The sequence below is a fragment of the Apis florea genome, unplaced genomic scaffold, assembly GCF_048593485.1.
Source record: "Apis florea isolate Af1SG1 unplaced genomic scaffold, ASM4859348v1 contig_3367_pilon, whole genome shotgun sequence".
NCBI classification, from domain to species: Eukaryota; Metazoa; Arthropoda; class Insecta; order Hymenoptera; family Apidae; genus Apis; species Apis florea.
Window position 1 is genome coordinate 1,644,845 of NW_028256746.1, and position 20,046 is coordinate 1,664,890.

General features: G+C 37.3%; 1 protein-coding gene across 2 annotated transcripts in view; it reads right to left on the reverse strand.

Annotated features, from left to right (window-relative positions):
* The window catches only part of Fife (regulating synaptic membrane exocytosis protein fife), a 128,648-nt gene that overhangs the window by 53,287 nt on the left and 55,315 nt on the right, over window positions 1–20,046 (reverse strand). For both annotated transcript variants that reach the window (XM_086911695.1, XM_086911694.1), the window contains 5 exons: window positions 15,793–15,874; window positions 14,756–14,897; window positions 13,360–13,614; window positions 4,472–4,625; window positions 3,312–3,620 (listed from right to left, as the gene is read on the reverse strand). In XM_086911695.1, coding sequence (XP_086767821.1) covers window positions 3,312–3,620; window positions 4,472–4,625; window positions 13,360–13,614; window positions 14,756–14,897; window positions 15,793–15,874 — 942 coding nt within the window. The remainder of the gene's footprint in view (window positions 1–3,311; window positions 3,621–4,471; window positions 4,626–13,359; window positions 13,615–14,755; window positions 14,898–15,792; window positions 15,875–20,046) is intronic.

Sequence of the window (20,046 nt, forward strand, 5' to 3'; positions counted from 1 at the left end):
CGTCGTAATCGATCGATAAGAATTTTTTTAATGCTCGATGAATAAAATGCGGTATGAAAGTCGATAAATATGTTATATTCGAAGAATATGCTTCTGAAAGAAATATCGTGAGAAACGAAAAATTCGAAGGATCCCAGCAAGGGTGGTTATGATATTTTGAAAAGGTCATTGATTGAAAAGATATAGAATAATTTGAACGAGAATAGTTGAAAGAGAGAGAAATACCGTGATTCAAAGACCTCGCAAGTGGATGCAGGCATCGTTTCGTTCTCCCTTGGAAGAAGCGTGTCCAGGAAGGGTGGTTATGACATTTTGGAAAGGCCATTGATCAAGGCAGATTACGTTTTTCGGGCAATAATTCGTAAGGAACGTTTTCAACTTGGTGGAAATATCTTATCGAAACATTCTCGTGCGTTCAAATTTCGCCTCTCCAGGAAAAATCCGAAGGAAAAGATTTCCAAGATTTGATCACGACGTTTTGAAAAATCGTTGAACGGCAATCCCTTTTGACGATATCGTTTTCGAAGAATTCGAAGACCTCGAGAAAAAGCGCATCTTTGACATTTTGGAAAAAACCACGTTGAATAGCTCGTTCGCAAACATAAATTAAAAATATTATAATCGAATTCGATTTCGATGCTCGATAATTTCGAGCGATCAAGTTAAAATTTAAATTTTTCGTATTATTTTCATAATCAGCTCTATTAATTGACACCATGGTCATCCATGGGTATGTTCCAACATCGTTTCCAATCTTGTATCTCTGTTCAACCCGATTAACATCGAACGATATAAATATTTAAACACAATGTGTGATGGGAACAATTATCGACTCTTCATACCTGGTCGCATTAAATTTAATTTCATCCGTGTCGGTGGCCCGTGAAAATGACAAAGATTCGCGGATAACGCGGTTAATAATCGGCATTCACCCGATACGCGTTATACCTTAATGGAAAACTGCAATTTATCAACTACTTACATACGACACCCTTTAATTAAAGGAGGAATTAATTAATGCATCCCGCGGTAATCGTAAATTATCCAGAATTTTCTCGCTTCGTGATATTAAATACTCGGTAAAAAAAAAAAAAAAGAAGAAGAAAGAAAAGAATTGCGTTAATACGCTTAATTATGAAACCGATATACGACTTCAAACATTCCACAATCGATGAAAACGTGTCCGCAAACACGATCCTATTGCGCACGATGTTGCATATCCCGAGATGTTTCTTCGTTTTATTCGAATTATTTTAATTTTATTTCCCTTCGTTTTACTCCTCCTCCTCGAGCATAATTTTATAATATTATCCGTATCCTAGGGAGAAAATAAATTGTCGTTTTAATCCCAAAATGTAAGGATCGACAATTGCCTCAATTTGACAAACAAATTAGTCGACGTTAGCTAGCGATATTGAACTGTTCAAAGTGGAGAGATTCGTTCCTTTTTACGATTTAATTGTAACCGAAAGCGTCTAATCACGCTCTTCCGTTCTGTTAATTTTGCGCGAGTATTTTATACTCGAAGGAAATAATTGAAACGCCATTCGATTTCGATCGAGATTAATCAAAGATGATCCTGTTAATTCGAGGTCTTGCCGTATTTAATTTTGCGAAGCGAAGAGGACTTTAATACATTTTTATCGTATTTAACACCGTGGTTTGAAAATTAACGTGTCCATTTATTTTTTAAAAAGATGGTTATTGTTTATCGGATTTTACGGATATCGATTCGCACGAGACGTCGTCATCGATGTCACGGACGCGTGACAACGGCAATTCTCCATTTTATCACCCCATAAATAAACGAAGTTTAATAACTACAGGCCAACACTATCTATATCCAGCCGAGTATCCATTATTCAAACACCTATTATCCAAACGTTCTATTATCCGCATAAGTTGCTGTCCGAATGTTTCATTGTTTGAACGGTATATTTGCTTTGTTACTTTGATATGAATTGATATTGTTCCCGTTAAAAACAAAATCCACAACCGCACCACGTCGCGTACATTCACGATAATGGATTAATTAATTAACGAACGATACACGATAACGATAAAAATTCCGAAAGTATACAATTCCAAAAAAGAAGAGAAAAAAGAGAAGGAATACAACGAAATAAATCTTTATTCCACGCAACTCTATAGGTTAGATCGATCCGTTTTCGAACAAAAGCCAAATAATTTTGGGATAATGGATTAATTAATTAACGTCAATGATTCCATCACAATCTACGACAATTTTCAACGACAAATGAATTAATTAATAACGATAATAATAATAAATAAATCTTTCTTCCACATAATTCTATAAATAATTGAATATCAATGATTCAATTAGATCAATCTGTTTTCGAGCAAAACCTATATACTTTTCGATAACGAATTAATTGATTAAGCAGAAATCAACAAAAATCATAACGTCAATGATTTCCATTGCACGAACAAAAAAACGAAATAGATCTTTATTCCACGCATTTCTACAGATACCTGATATCAATGATTCACCAATGAAGAAAAATTCCAAATCCAATGACATCCATCGCATCGTTTCCAAAAATCTTCGTAAATGAACAGAGGAAAAAAAAGAAGAATACGAAATAAATTTTTATTCCACGCATTTCTACAGATACCTAATATCGATGATTCGGTTAAATAGATCTCGAACAAAACCTAAATACTTTTCGACAATTTATGAATTAATCAATTCGCCAACGGACGAAGAAAAGTTTCAAATCCAATGGCATTCATCGCATCGTTTCCAAAAATCTTCGTAAATGAACAGAGGAAAAAAAAGAAGAATACGAAATAAATTTTTATTCCACGCATTTCTACAGATACCTAATATCGATGATTCGGTTAAATAGATCTCGAACAAAACCTAAATACTTTTCGACAATTTATGAATTAATCAATTCGCCAACGGACGAAGAAAAGTTTTAAATCCAATGGCATTCATCGCATCGTTTCCAAAAATCTTCGTAAATGAACAAAGGAAAAAAAAGAAGAATACGAAATAAATTTTTATTCCACGCATTTCTACAGATACCTAATATCGATGATTCGGTTAAATAGATGCATTCTCGAACAAAACCTAAATACTTTTCGATGATGAATTAATACGAAATACGAAATAAATCTTTATTCGACGCGTGATCGTGCAACGGTTATATTCCATTCGTCGCGACGATCCAATTACACGTATCTATCCGTCTGGCACGGAAAGGAAGCGTCCGTGACCGACTTTATCTCGCGTACGTACATAGGCGAATTAAGAGGATGAGATACGTATCGTGGCGGAGGTGTACCTTGGGCGGAGATCGATGCTCTTTGCTGGGCAGCCGCGATGGCCATGGCGTTGAGGCCGCCCGCGCCAGGCGTCGCGTACACGTCGTAGGCTGATGCCCGCCTAGGCAGCTGCACCGGAAGCCCCAGCCCCGGCTCCGGATGCGCGTGCTGCGCTCCACCTCCGCCGGACATAGCCGCCACGTTCTTCATCTCGTCGTCGTACGACCTTTGCCTGGTCATACGAGACTTTCGAACCGTCCCGCTCCGCCTCACGTGCCTTCGACGCTCGTCCTCCTCGTCCCCGTCCAACGGCACATCCGCCCCCTCTCCTAATCACAACAATCAAAACAATCGTTTTCACGTGCGTTTCAATCTCGGAATTGGTCAGATTGTAGATTTTTGTGTCCATATCTTTACGTTTCGTTGTATTGCTATTCGTTGAAAAAAGAAAAATCGTCAAGGATATTAAGATCGTTCTCTTCGAAACGATTAGTTTTATTCTCGCGAAAGATATAAAGATTGAAAGAAATCCAAAGTTTAAAAAATCGTTTTCACGTGCGTTCAATCTCGAAACTGGTCAGATTGTAGATTTTTGTCTCCATATCTTTACGTTTCGTTGTATTGCTATTCGTTGAAAAAAGAAAAATCGTCAAGGATATTAAGAAAGATCGTTTTCTTCGAAACGATTAGTTTTATTCTTGCGAAAGATATAAAGATTGAAAGAAATCCAAAGTTTAAAAAATTGTTTTCACGTGCGTTTCAATCTTGGAATTGGTCAGATTGTAGATTTTTGTCTCCATATCTTTACGTTTCGTTGTATTGCTATTCGTTGAAAAAAGAAAAATCGTCAAGGATATTAAGATCGTTCTCTTCGAAACGATTAGTTTTATTCTCGCGAAAGATATAAAGATTGAAAGAAATCCAAAGTTTAAAAAATTGTTTTCACGTGCGTTTCAATCTTGGAATTGGTCAGATTGTAGATTTTCGTCTCCATATCTTTACGTTTCGTTGTATTGCTATTCGTTGAAAAAAGGAAAATCGTCAAGGATATTAAGAAAGATCGTTTTCTTCGAAACGATTAGTTTTCGAAATGATCGTATCGAAAAGAGATGGTTTTCTAAAAATCTAAAAATCGGAGTTGAAAAAGAGAAATAATCCGAGTGATATAAAGGTTGCTCACCGGCGACGGAGGACGGGACGACGGAAACTCTCTGGGGGCTGGTGGCCCTTCCCTTATCGACCTGGTGACGATCCGGCGAGGTCGCCCTGGACCTGATGCTTCGATCCAGCTCCCATCTCAGCTCCTCGCGGCGTTCCCCTGCAACCTTTCGAAACTATAACATTACGACACACAGATTAGAGTCTCACAGGGGATGACACCATTGCGTGAACGAGTTTATGCGACTGCTGGCGTGACAATGCTCACGTCGGCTATACATCGTATCCGTACATCGATACTGAGAAGCTTTATGATTTATGACGCAGGGAAACGTCTGGAAAATATCGAACGATGAGGTAGCAACGATCAACTCTATTCTTCCTCTCCTTTCTATCGTTTTCTTACATCTCTTTTCTATCCTTTCTTGTTCTTTTTCTCTCTCTTCCTTTTTCCGTCTTCGAGACACACGTTTTTCAGAGTTTCGTCCGATAATTGGCGAGGAAATGACGGATGATTTGATGGTGAATGGTGAAAATTAAATTCTATTTGCGCAAGGTTTTAAGGATATTAATTAAGCGGCTTCTCGTCGAGTCGTTTGTGATAATGTTGCGCAATCGACAAACATCGTTTAATTAATATACTTGTAGCGAGAGTGTAAGTACGCGTAAGCAACAAAATAAAAGTTATCGGAAAAATTATTGATTTCCTCTTCGTTACGAGCCTCGTTAACCACCGGACCGTTTTCCATTGTTCCATTTTATTAAGATATTCTTTTCTTTGAAAATGCGGTTTTCGAAGACGCGAGATGGATTAATAAAATAAGTAAAACGGAAGGAAATTTTTTTTATCATACGAATCTTCGATACATCGTGATAATTTAAAATCCTTTTTAGATTTTATTAAATTTCTATTACTGATTCGTAAATTTGGGGGAAAAAAAATAATAAAATTCCACTTCTCTTAACAAACTTACGACAAACATTTCAAACAATCTATTTTCGGTGTAAATAAATAAATCGTAGATGTATCGTTGATGTATCGTTGCTGTATAAAAGTAGGAGAAAACGCGATGATCACGCGGAAATAAGTTATTCTCTGTCAAATAAAATTTTTTTAATTCACTCCTGTTGCGCGTAAAAGTTATCGTAGGAAAAAAAATGTACGGATCAATGGCACATTTTTAAAAATGTGCAATCTCGTAAAAAAATTTTCAATTCAAAAAAAGGCTACACTATTTTTACATTTCGCTTACAATTTTATTGTTCCATCAAAAAAAAAAAAAATTAATTCGTATGAAAAGTTTCTATTTTTCGTCGAATATATACGAATGTTAAGGATATTTCAGACGTTTAGTCAATATACGATGTAAAAAATTGCCACGCTTCAAACTCGTACGATATGATAAATTAAATAACACACGTTTTAACAGCAAAACATATCGTATAAAATATTATTAACGAAACGAAAACGATCGAATATTGTTGTTCCGTTTACAACAGAATCGCATTTGATCAGTGTTAATCACCGAGAGATTTTCATTCTGGATGATGATGTAAAAAAAAAAAAAAAAAATTCGTTATTTGAGAATAAAGTCACGCTTATAAATTAATAAAAGTCTCTCGTTAGAACGAGCTTTGTTTAAAGTATTATAAAAAAAGAAGAAGAAAAAAAACTTTCGTTAATCCACTTTATATTTCGCAAGCTGAAACTTAACAAAACAATGGAATTTTTACTTGGAGTAGTACAAGTTAAGCGATAAGTGAACTTTCTAGCCCGGATTACTTTGCAAGATTAGTTCTAGTCTTGTCGTATTAACGTTTAATAATTCACAAGTATTCTTAATCTATCTCTCTCTCTCTCTCAACTTTTCTAGGAGGGTAAGGAGAGTAATTAAAATTTCAATTTACAACACTTATACTTCCTTCACAAAATTTTTCGTATCGTCCAATATTTACATATAAACGATAATTCGTGTACAAAAATATTCATAATCGCATCTGTCGTAACGATAAATTCGAATATAAATTCTGCAGAAATTAATGCACGCGATCTGCCATAATTTCATTATAAAATTTCTCAAATATTCGATGATCGCCATCAAAAATATTAATTTTCCAATCAAAATCGCGGATACGAATCCAATCTAAAATCAACTGTCCATTTACTCGAAATCGATTTAATACCTCGATTTGCGCATCAATCGAAGATCATAAGCAACGCGTTCGCCTTTCTATTTCGAAATACTCTTCGAAATTTGTGACTCGTTGTCAATTAGAGAGAAAATTACGCGACGTCGCGAGATTGGAAAGGAGGGAAAATACGGGAAATCCGTCGTTTTCCACGGCGGATGTCGGCGCGAAATCGAAGGGGATCGTTGGTTATTTATCACCGCCGCTACACCACCGATCCCATTTGTCCAAGGAATTATTGTTTATCTTCCTCTCCGATTAATTGGCGACCGTTCTCGACCCCAACGCACCATTTCCGTGGAAATCTGATTTTCAGATCCCGCTCGATCGCCGATTTTAGAGATAAATTCGTGGTTGCATCGTTAGCTGCTACGATCGATAGCTAAACGATCCTCTGCGTTCTTTACGTGGCGTTTCTAATTCGATTATTAAAAATTCACTCGAAAAAAAGTCGGTGGATCGAAGTTAAATCGAACGATATTTGTTCGACGATATTTATCCATATTTGATCCCTTCAGGGATAATGAATACCTCTTGGCGTGTGAGAATTACGAAGCAAAATTGATACGTAAAGTATTAAATTATAAAAGTTTTAATTCGCGCGTGAAATTGTTTTAAGTCTCGAATCTTAGAGCTGTTGGGTCGACCGAGCAAAGAAAGGCCTCGAAGCTCAATTTTTAGGTTAATGTATATACACTGGGTGTCTCAGAAATGTTGGAACATCTGCAGATCCCAAAGACAATGAACGAATATGTAGATAAATAGATATCAACGATCAACTTTCTTCGAGATATGTTGCTTGTTCAGTTGAAAGTTTTTGCAAAGGAAAAGACCTTTATACGGTCCTCTGAAAACGCGATTTTGATAGTTTTGCTACTTGAAACAGTTATTGACGATAACGAATCGAAGAAAATGCCAATCTTCGTCAACGTTTGATAATTTGCAATTTGTCATCGTGCTTTTACGATATTATCGAGCCGCGTTCTCGAGAGGAGATCTATTTTTGTTGACATTCGATTCGTACTGATTCCAGCGTGGATTAATCGTGTCGCGGAAGGATTGACCGTAATTTAACTGTGATTAATTACACGCGCGGGAATATCACCGTCGCGTTACGAATATTATACCACAGAGAGAATGTTCCTGTTGGCGTGGTAGGTAAACCTAAGGTATTCAAATGTTTTGCATTTTCGTTAACGGGGTGAAAAAGGACGATTCCAGGAAGATTTCGTAAGTACGAGTGCGAACACGTGAAGTGAGCAGAACAGAAACTTGTAGAATCAATATTGTATTTGGCGAAATTAAACTGGATATATACTAGGAAGTCGGCTTCGTCGCACGGCTAAATTCAATCTTTCGATGATATATCGAGGAGATTGGCTTCGAACTTTCCACGTCTAAAATCATGGAAATCTAAAATCTCGCTCTGAATACGGGACGAGAATATCTAAATAGGGAGAGGAGAAGGAAAGGGAAAAAAAAAGAGCGACTTAATTTCGCTTTATTCACAGATAAACACACGTGAAAAATAATCCTTTAACGATACCCTCTTTAAAATTTCGAGAGCGATCTCGTCATAATGAGATTGAATTTTTTTTAAAGCAATGGAAGAAATTTATTTCAACGAGTAAATTCGAGAAAGATGATTGGAAGAGAGAGAGAGAGAAAAGAAAAATCCATTCCGTTTCAATTGTCTCGTTGCGCACATCTCGAATTCGGCCCCTTTGTTGATCGCAACCGCTAATTTCCGTCTGTGTGTACCGGGAAAAAAGAGTTTAAAGAGGCTACGATTCTCTGATTTCGCGACCTCCCTCCCTTTTTTTTCGACCGATTTCCGGATTTTCCGTAACTCGGCTCCCCGCCTGGCCTGATTTCAATTTCATCCCACTTTCTTTCGTTTCCGCACTCGTTTCCAATGAAATGAGATTCTTCTCCCTGGGCTTGCTGCGAAAAAAAAACGATTTCCAATAAAATTCTTTTCCAATCGAATCTTCCAATCGCCGCGGTCCCTCATTGCCTCGATTTCTTAAACCTTGGTTATCCGATCATCGTTAAGATCACTAATCGATTGTACATCGATCGGTGCGATCCTCTCTCTTGTCGCGTTCAATTGTTTTCGAATTATTTCGTTCGTAAATTTTAATATCAAACGTTTGTTCCAAAAAAAGAAAAAAAAGAGTCAAGCTATCTTTTCATTTTGAGTTGCAACTAATATATTTATGCTAAGATGGAAATTTTTTTTTTTGAAAGTGGCTTGAAATGTAAAATTTTAAGAGAGCTTAGTGTTTTGTTATTGAATTATTAATAATGCTCGATCAGCTCGTGTAATGATTTGTGTAATTTTAATATAGTTACATTAACAAGTAAGACTCTGATTAAAGATTAAAAAGTACTAACTGACTAAGAAAGAAAGGATAAATCGGTTAAAATGTACAAAGCGTCAATGAATGAGACTCTGGAGGAGGCCAAGAAAGTTGTAATAACGTCGAGCCGACATCAACGAAAAGAAAAAAAGAAGATTAAAACGATTTATTATTTCGTTATTTCGTTAAAACTTATATGGATTGCAAGTCCAATTTATACGCAAGCCATCGAAAACGTATTGTTATTCTTTGAACAAAATATGTTCGCCACGCTTAATTGGATCGACAAATTATCAGAGAAGCGCGAAAAAACACGTTGCATTACCGTGTGTTTTATCAGTTACCAGTAATATTTTTAATTCGTTGAAAAAAAAAAAACGCAAATAAATATCCTCGATTTGTAAAAATAAATTTCATACGAAATTTCGAGTAAATAAATAATTTTAAAATGTAAAAAAACGGTGCCAAAGGGAAAAAAGGAAGGGTGTAATTACGTCTACACCGTGCGTAATAATGACAGAATTGGATCATTCGAAATTATCCACACTTTAATACTGTAACATTATCAAGATTTCACGAGGAGGAGGAGGAGGACACGAGAATCCTGTGAAATGTTCAACATCTAAACCCAGATATATCGTAATGGATACGTAATTAATTTGTAATCGATCTGCTTAAATTCAAAATCGTGCTTATTGAAAAAAAGTCCATTCGTAATAATTGTCAAACTCGCTTGACTAATAATAATAATAACGATAATTCCTCGTATAAAATACAATTCTCCCTGCGAGCACAGTTCCTACGATTTACCTAAAATCCAGTTACAAATATTATCAACCCTTGTGCGCAACTCTTTCATCGTTTCGGCGCGGCTTGCGTCATCATCGGTGTTTAACGTGTTACGTGGGTCGCTATAAACTTCTGCGAAAAACCCCTCCTCTGCTCCAGTGACGCAAATGCCAACTTCAACTTCGTTTCGAACCGAAACTTTTCTTTTTTCTCTCTCTCTCTCTCTCTCTCCTCTCTCCTCCCTCCCTCCCTCGTCAAATTTTTCTCCAACGACACGCGAGGAAGATCGATCCACGTAACGTGTATTTCGAATGATCGAAGAGATACGTCGCTTCAGAAACGTGTTCCTGTCGTCTACTTGTATCCGTTCGAAGATATAATTGGTTCTAAGTTGAAAGTTTCTTTTTTTTTTTTAAGGACCAGACCTTGGAAAAGGCGAGCTGGAAATAATGGCAAGGTCGCGAAGAATTTTTCCTCTTTTCTTCGAGCCCTCGAGCCGATCATTACCGTTTTAATTGTTTTTTCTTTTTCTTTAATCGTTTCTTCTTTCCTTTTTTTTTTTTTTTGATGGATTCTTTGAGAAAAGTATCGAGAAGAAAGAAATCGTAGGAGGCATTGACGAAACGGATACAACAAAGGATCGAATTTTAGTGAAGAAAATGCGAAGGGGATTGAAACGTAAACTTTCGAGTAGAGAATTTTCGTGATTGTTGAAAACGCTCGATTATTAACTGTAAAATTTTATTCGATCGAACGCTTAGAAGAATCGCAATTAATTAAAGAAGGGTAAACTTACTTTTCGAGTAAAACAAGCGATGTAATTATTTATAATTTATTAGCAAACAAGAATTATAATTAATTAAACAAGGAAAGTTTTCAAGATATACAACGGCGGGGGGGATGTATGAAATCTCTCAAAGGATTACTGTTCAAAGCAACTGTTGCGAAGTTGGCTTTCCTTGTAACGAGTATCGACTTGTCCTCCGATTCCCAGTTAAATTCCAACTGGTGTGTATCTGTAGTTACCGGAAGGGAAACTAACCAACCCGAACTTTTAATTTATTACACGGTTGCTTAACGAGTCGTTTTATATAATCTAATATAAAACGTGACGACGATTTTTATCATGCCTTTGTCCAAAGGCTTGCCCAACTTTTTGCTCGTGATTTAAACTCGTCTCGAAACTTGGTTAATGTTTGTTAAGAAAGATCGTTAATAGTTAAATTGGCCATCAAGCCGAGAGAACTCTTGTAAAGGGAATTATGGAAAATTATTCGTGTTAAATTAAATCGATTATTTTATATATGAAATGTCGAACAGACGAGTCTCGGGAAAAACGCGAATCTCGAACGTGAAATTTATTCGAAACGTTTGATTTATAACGATATTCAAATTCGAAACGAAACGTTAACCTCTTCTCGGCAAGCCGCTTTAAATTATTTCAATCCATCAATTTGGATCGAAGAAACGGAGTGATTATTATCGAGAAACGTGTTCGTTGTTTTGCGATCGAGAAAAGGAACAAGGATTAAGCAAGTAATTTTGCGAGAAGCGTACGAACGAGCATGCACGGAGCATAATACCGCAAGACAAATAGCCCATAGTTGACATTCCGACTAAATAAAATTGCTGGAGGCCAATCGTGCTCGGTTGGCATACGGCCAAGCGATCGAAGCACAGTTACGAGCAATTTGATACAGTTCTCGACCGCAAACGATCGCTTGCAATCACTTGTCGAAGGATTAACGTTTTCTTCTCGTCGTGATATATTATTCAAGATATTGTAATAAGATTAATACGCTGTCGATCGCGAGGATTCTTTCTTCGAATAAGAGCTGAATCGAATTTCCTGTTTTTGTGCGTAGATAAAAAGTGAAAACGAACTTCTTAAAGCCTCGAATTCACGATGGATAGCGTATAATAATGTATACAAGGTGTTTGACTACGGATCGTTTAAAGGTCGAGTAAGCAAATTTCTATTAAAATTAGAAAAACTTTGAATCGTTACAACTTCGAAAATAGCGAGTTGCTGTCAACGAATAAAAGATGGTTGGAAGCGCGAAACCCTGCTCTCCGAGACGTTTCTCGAATTATCTCGATACAACTTTCGGTTTCCGAGATATCGTCTTGAAAAGAACCGACTAATTTTTAACAACTCGCTCTAAACGCTCGGTTACACGGTATTAAAATTAAAAAAACTTTGAATCGTTATAACTTCGAAAATAACAACTTGCGGTCAACGAACAATGGATCGTTAGAAGCGTGGAACCTTCCCCTTTAAAGTCCTCTTCGAGTTATCTCGATACGAGTTGCGGTTCCCGAGATATCGTCGCGTAAAGAAAAAGATAATTATTTTTAATCGTTTACTCGAACTTCTTCTCACTTTCACTTCTCTAACCTATCCCAAGTTGCAGACAAATGACAGACGCGACTCCTAAAAATAGCACGCACTTCCACTGAAGGAAAATATAGACCAATGAATCGTGCCGTCGCCATTCATAAACTCCGCACTGTGGAAGCGCTAATAGAAACGCTTCGACTCTTTATATCTCGGCAACCGATCGAGGTATCGGGACGAGGCGAAAAGTGACTTCGATCGCGCCATTTCCTCTATCTTCCGACTCGAACATTTGACCCTTTGCGCTCGAGTCTCAGTCGCCGTTATCTCCGATTAACAAGAGCGCAGTATTAATTTCTAATAACAGATCCTCCTTAGATCTTTATCTCTTTATTTAACACGTTCCTCGCCCATATATTGGTGACGCTTTCTTCTTCAAAAATAATAAGATTTTAACCATTTATATTTGTATTTAACAAAAATTATCAATCAAGTAAGAAGAGCCCTTTAGAATGTTATATTATATTTATATATATATTATATTACACATATGTTTACCAATGTAAATACATATATTTATTAATGTAAACATATGTATAACAATAAAATAGGATAGGATAACGATTATATGGCGAATGCAAAGAGTTAAAGCGGAATTTTAAAAGAAATTTAACGAAACAAGCAGTGTAATATAAATACATAAAATATACTTTGGAATCACAGAATTTAAAATTTAAAAATATATAGAAACAGAAAAGAGGAACAAGTATGATTGGTTAACGAATCACTCTGCATTTTTATATCGCAATTTTAAATCTAAAATTATATAGTAACATAAGGGGGTGTTATTATCACAGATAATAAAACTGGGTTGAAGTTGCCAATTAGAGGCTTATATTCATCAAAATACTTAAAATTGAATTTGGAAATGAACGAAGTGAAGAAGTTACAGAATTATTATGGAATTAGGTAATGAAGACTAAGAACTAATAATATATACAAATATATCCCAATTAATATATAAATATTCCCAACCCCGTCAGGAATTCAACGAAATCACGCTGGGCGACGAACGTGTTAAGAAATGTATAAAATCATTTTACACTTAAGATTACCTTTTTCACCGTAGTCAAATACCTCGCACAAGCGTGAATCGAAATGAATACGATGCGGTACGAAACCGTGGCTTTTGCGAAGCGCGATTCTGGGCCGACGACACACGCTCCTTACCTTTTCGAGCTCCTTCAAACTGGCCGGCGACACGTCCGAGTGTCTTCTGAGCTCGGGGCTTCTGGGTGGCGCCAATCCGGAGCCGAGGCCACCGATTTGGCTTCCGCTCTGGCAGCCGAGTCTCGCGTCGCTGTGCCTCCTTTGAAGAGCTTCAAGCACCGGAACCTCGAGCAAGGAATCGGTCGATTCCTGGGTCACGATCGGTTGGTCCCGGGACGCGAGCTTCCGCCGGCACACGCTGCACCTCCAAGACGACTGGAAATAATGGATCCTCGATTCGATTACAGGAGGATTAAACGACGATTGTTCGATCGTCGAGGGTTTCGGTTGCTCGAGATGTGCGTGGAACAGTTTTACGAATTAAAAGGGAAAAGTGGAAAGTTGTTTGTATTTGAAGCGAGATATTTTTATCGACTCGAAGATGGTTAAATATATATATATGTATGGTACGGAAAATGAGGAGGCAAGAATGGGGGAAAAAATGAAATTAAATGGAAACAAATACGGAATATTGAATGAGAAAGGGTAAAAAGAGATTCGCAATGGGAATAATGAGAACGGTATAGGAGGAATATTAAAATGGGGAAGGGAATGGGAGTAGAGTAGATGGGGGGAGATTAGAATAAATTGCATCGCGCATCCATTAGGCTATTAGCTCGCTTTTTAACATTTTTTTTTTTTCCCCGAGACGAGAGAACGAGGACCCCGAGAGAATAATCATTAAAAATGGCGTGACTATTGTTCGATGCAGTGGGGATCGATTCCAAAATTATCAATTTCGAATACTTTGTCAAAATACGTTATTATTTTTCAGGCAATTCCTTCCTCGAGTTTAAACTTCGCGAGGAATCCGACGAAAGGATATTTTTTTATTATCATTCTTCTTTGAAACAACAAAGGAGGATGCACACACGTTTGAAAAATAAAAAGATTCTTCCCTGTGAAAAGAAAATTTCCCTCGTTTCCCTAATTAAACAAATGCGCGGCAATGAACGTGGTTGACAGTTGGCGAAAGAATTAAACGTCGTAAAAGTCACGAGCGAATCCCTCTCCTATCCCTATTTTCCTCGATGAACAAATTACACCAACTATTTTTTCCATAATAAACGTTTTCCTCCGCTTTTGTCCCTCTTCCTCTCTTTCTTTCTCTCTCTCTCTCAAAAGATCCATCTCTTTGAATCGCAGGGAGAAGCATGGCACACAGATAAAGAGATTCCAGCCCTCGAATCTGCGGCTAAATATCAAATAGACAAGATGCGACCCAGTTTCGTTTTCATACACGAAAATTCCAGGAAAATTCTTTGCAATGCGTTATTCGAAAAATTAATCGAAAAAATTATACGAATGGTGGACGGTAATGAGAGAGAGAGAGAGAGGGGGGGGATGAGGCGCTCACCGGATCGTCGGAATTCGTTGTCGTCGAGTAGCAAGCACAGTCCTCGCAAACTTTGTGTTGACACTCGCAGCAGATTCTCGAGGCTTCTTCGGGGGCGAACGACTTCCGGCACACCCTGCAATCGTCCCCGGTTTTCGACTTGCTGCAAAAGTTGGAGAATCCGTGTGAATCGTATCGATAGAAACAGGAGGCGATCGGTTTTTATCCTCGTAACGTTCCAAGTTTCGAATCTCGGAATTATTTCGATAGAGATGGAAGCAATCGTTGTTTAGAAAGAGGAGAGGAATCGGTGGAAAACTTTTTGAATCGCTAAGATATCGTTGGCTGACTTTTTATCCCTAAGTAAATTTGGAATCTTGCGAATTATTTCGATGGAAATGGAAGCGATTGTCGTTTAGAAAGGAGAAATCGTTGGAAAACTTTTCAAATTGCCAAGGTACTAAGGTTGCCTATTTTTATCCTTGTTACGTTCAGGTGTCGAGTGTTAGAATTCTTGGGAATTATTTCGATAGAAATAGAAGCAATTATTCTCGTTTACGTAAACGAGAAAACTTTTTGAATTGCTATTTTTATCCTTGTAACGTTCAAGAGTCTTAGAATTGTTGGGAAAAGGAATTATTTCGATAGAGATAGAAATCGTTAAGACACTTGGTTGCCTATTTTTATCCCCGTAATATTCGAGTTTTGAATTCTTGCGAAAGGGAATTATTTGGATAAAAATAGAAACAATCAAGAACTTTTTTATTGCTGATTATTTTTATTGTTGTAATATTCAAATTTCGAATCTTAGAATTATCTCGAACCAATGATCGTTTAGAAACGAGAAATCGTTGGAAAACGTTTTTAATCGCTAAAGCACTGTTGTCTATTTTTATCCTCGTCAAATTTCGAATCTTGGAATATTTCCTGTGAATTATTTCGATATAGAAATAGAAGCAAGCGTGTTGAAAAACGGGAAATTTTTCCAATCGTCAAGATACACTTCTATTTTCATCCTGTGAATGAAAAAAAGTTTTCAAGTTAATGAAAATGCTCACGTTTTCGTCGATTCCGTCGTCGTTTCTTCTTTAGGCTGAGTCTCCTCGACCGGCGTCACTTTAGCGGGACCGAATTTCGTCACTGCAAAAGAAACAAAAGCAAATTTGTAACCGAATCTTTTCGTGTTAATAATTACGTGGAATTAGCACTATTTCGAAAAAGAAAAATGAAATTTTTGAATTTCCTATTCATTAAACTGATAAAGAATAGGAGACGACGCGATATATTCACGCGGATTAATATTTCCTTTGTTCGTTGCAATAAGGTTTGAAAATAAAGCGTGTAACCGCCGTGACGACAAGTTATATATCGGAACACTCGCTTTGTGAGATTACTGTTGAAAATTCAGCAGGGATCTACCGATAAAGAGACTTGCAAATTTGAAGAAAAACCCGAATTTGCAGATGTAAATAAAAGCATCCATCCAGATACATTGGTTGGATTGCAAAATGAGTATCTTGATCGATTTCAACAATGTTGCGTTATTGTTACAATTTTATGCTTCGTTATCTCATCCTTTGACTTTTTTTTCATTCGACGAATAAGTTTGAAATTGTAATCAGGAAAATTACCAAAATTTGGACACGAAGATAATTATAAAAACATCCATAAGATATACTTCTACCTAGTAAAATTTAACAACACTGAAAAATATCCAATTACACCATTTCTCCATCGTTACTTCCCAAATTACCATCCTCATTAGTAAACCCCCCCCCTCTCTCTCTCTCTCTCTCGAACGTTAATCTGCTAAATTCTTCTCCACCCTTCGTTCCTTCCAAACGTTTCAACGCGAGACGAGGAGGAAAAATCGTGCCCCTCCTTATCTCACGATTGTTTAACGAACTCTCTCTCTCTCTCTCTCTCTCGGCTAACTAAACTCTCGAGCCAATGGAAGCTTAAACTCGTTATTACCGTGATCTTATCTAAGAGAAGAGACACTGGAAAAAAAAAGAACGGTTGCTCGAATCGAAACCTCGTGCAAATCTTTAAAACCGACGATAAGAATTAAGGCTCGTTCAACTACCGCCTCGGGATCCTCGACGAGTGTTGAAAAGTTGGTTGAAAAGAGCGAAAGGAAAAACTCGGTCGGTGAGACGAAGTTGCGAAAAATGTTGGAGAGAAAAGAAAGAAAAAATGTTTTCTTCTTCTTCTTCTTCGATCCGTATTCCAATTAACCTAATTGACGAGGAGGATTGGACGAAATGGTGACGAAATGGAACAAGTAAGAGTCGGAGTATGTTTCCTCGGAGATCGAGCTGTCGTACGAGCGTTGTTGGGATAGCGTGTCTGACGCGTTTTACCGACCAATTACATTTACGTTCGGATGTGAATTACTACGCGTCGCTTTTCTCGCCGGAGTTTTAATATCGTGAGTGGTGACGTCTGTCGACGGATCAGTGGTTGGAATAGCGCGCGGTTTAACGAACGTTGCTGAGCAGTAGTCGTTGCCATCGTTTCTCGATGATTTTCCTTCAATTTTCGAATCGATATCGAAGAATCGGAAATAATTATGCAATATATAGGAATAAAAGAGAAGCAGAATACACGTCTCTTTGTGCAGAATCGAATCGTTTTAAATGTATATTGGAATGCGCTTCTTCGAACGAAGATATTTCTTAAAGAATAGTTCGACTATTAACAACAAGATCGGTCGAATTATCCGTGGAAGACATCTGGAGGAGGAACAAGAAGTTCCTCTCTGAATAACTCCCCGAGGAGTTTCTGGTGCAACCGTGACTCGTCTTGCCGAACAACGTACGTATCCTCGCATATCCTACCATATTCTCTCTATCTCGGTTCGCAATCGGTTTAACCAAACTCGGCAAACATTGGTGAGGGAACGTTTCGGTCACGTTCGCTCTGTAAAACGTGTGGTCCTTTCTCGAGATCACGATTCGGTCCACGTTCTCGACGAAACTTTACTTACAAAAGTACCCCTTCCCTTCCTGCGAATCGAGACAAAACGCCTATTCCTCCGGAGTTACGATCGAATTGTCACAATTGTTGTTGTTCGAAATCGATCTTTCGAAAATTTATTCCAAGTTTGCCAAGGTGGAAGGAGACGGTCGTTGAGGAGACGAGCGCAAACAAGCCGGATTACGGGGAAGGAGAGCATTACGGAGTGGAGATCCTTGCGGATGGATAGGGATTCGAGATCGTTCGAGGAGAAAATTCCCCCAGCCGTAGGGATCTCCTCTCCCATACCGATGTTGTTTCGAACGAGCCATCAACGAGCGAGAATGAACCGTCTAATTAACCTAAAACTTATCCTTCTATCCCCCTTTTTTTTCTCTTCTTCTTTTTTCTTACTTCTTTTCCAGACGAAGCGAAATTTATCGCCAGTCTTAACCCCACGACTCCATTTCACGTGCCATCGCCTCTACCCTGTTTTCACGCCCCCATCGTTTCTAACGCCCCACTTTCCCCCATCTAATTACCACGTTGAAATATCGCGACAATAGTTTCGATTTGCATCGTTGATTATCGAACGAAGGAAAAATCGAAGTTTCGAAATAAGGGTTTGGTTTTTGAGATTCAACGAAAATTTAATAGTTGAAGTTTAATAGGAAGAATAGGAAAGTTACTTAATCGTATGAGAAGCGGATTGTAATAAGCTAAGTAACTTTATTGATTAATTATTTTTTTTAATTCTGGGTCAACGCCCCCCCCTCTGTTACGATTCGTGAAAGAATTATATGCGTATCAGTTTGATAAATTACATTATAGAATGTTAAAAATGAATTTAAAAACAATTTTTATATATAATAACAATAAGTCGTGGATTATGGATATACGATTCGTAAATATATTCGTGGAAAGACGATTCGGATAATTCGGGCATTGTGTAAAATTTCGTTCGCAGAATTGAGTCCCGTTGTGCATCGACCACTGAAACCGACGTAATCAACTGTGCTGATTACAATCTATTTCGTATTCCATCCGATGCACGATTTTTAATTAAAAAGTTGTTGATGAGGTAAGGAAGTTGAGTTGGTCGGAAAGGGACGATAAAAAAAAGATACCGTTGCTCTACAAGATTGAAACGAACGATTCAACTCTTCGGCCCACGTTTTAATTATGTGAAAAAAGAGAGGAGAAAAAGGGAGAAAAAAGAAAAAAGAAGGATGATGATGATCTAAAGACGATTCTTACCGTTCCAGGAATTGTATAATTCTCGAGTGTTTCGAGGGTGGCTTTTAATAGTTCTCTCGTCTATTTTTGGTAGATCTGACAACGATCCTGTATTCAACAGAGTGTTCTCTCGCTAGGGGATAAATAAAACTCGTTGAAGGGAGAAATTACGAAATAAAATATATATATATATATGAAAAATCGCGTCATGGAATCGAGATCAAAATGAAAATTACGAAATATTTTCCGAGACACGAGTGTTAAAATTTCTAAATAAAGCTAATGGTCGGTGGTTAGCGTGAAACAATCAAGCGATTAAACGTACGTATAATTGTCCGTGGTATTTAAACGTTTCGTAATTGTATCGTGATTAATTATAATTAATATCTCAATGGATCCCCCTTTTTGTTACGTTGTTATTTGTGATACCAACAATGTGTGATAATTGTGACCGGTTATCGCGACGAAATTTATTCTTCATACGTTGTTATTCATTCGTACGTTTATTCATACACCGGTTTCATTTTTAAACCGCAACCGTGGAAAAATTAATAACGGAATAAATAGTGGGAGAGAAAGAAGAAACAATTCTGACGAGAGAAGAACATCTACTTTTTCATCTCTCATCGAGCAAAATATCCTTTTATTTAAGATCTCGTCCGGATGTAATTAAATTTTTTTTTATAACACTTTTTTTTTTTTTAGATCACCTTAAAACGCATTATGCATGCATACGAAACTATAAGATGAGAAAATTCACTTCATCCCCCTTTTTATCGAGTTAATGAATATTTTTCTCGAAGTTGTATAAGCCAATTAATTCGAGGAATTGCGAGGAGAAATTTATCGCGAAAAACGAAATTTTTTATCCCTTTTTAATCAGCTTTTTTTTCTTTCTTTCTTTTTACCTCGCCCTAGGAAATCTAATTATTCGAGAATCGCGTAAAAGTCTCGCGATTATTTCCTTTATACTCCTTCGTATTTCCAAGCTATTTCCATATTCTATCCGGTAACTGGTAACCGCAACTTTTAATAACGCCACGGATTATATTTCGATTCATTCATCGGGATCCATTCCATAAAATTACTTCGAGGCTTATGAAACAATATGAGATCCG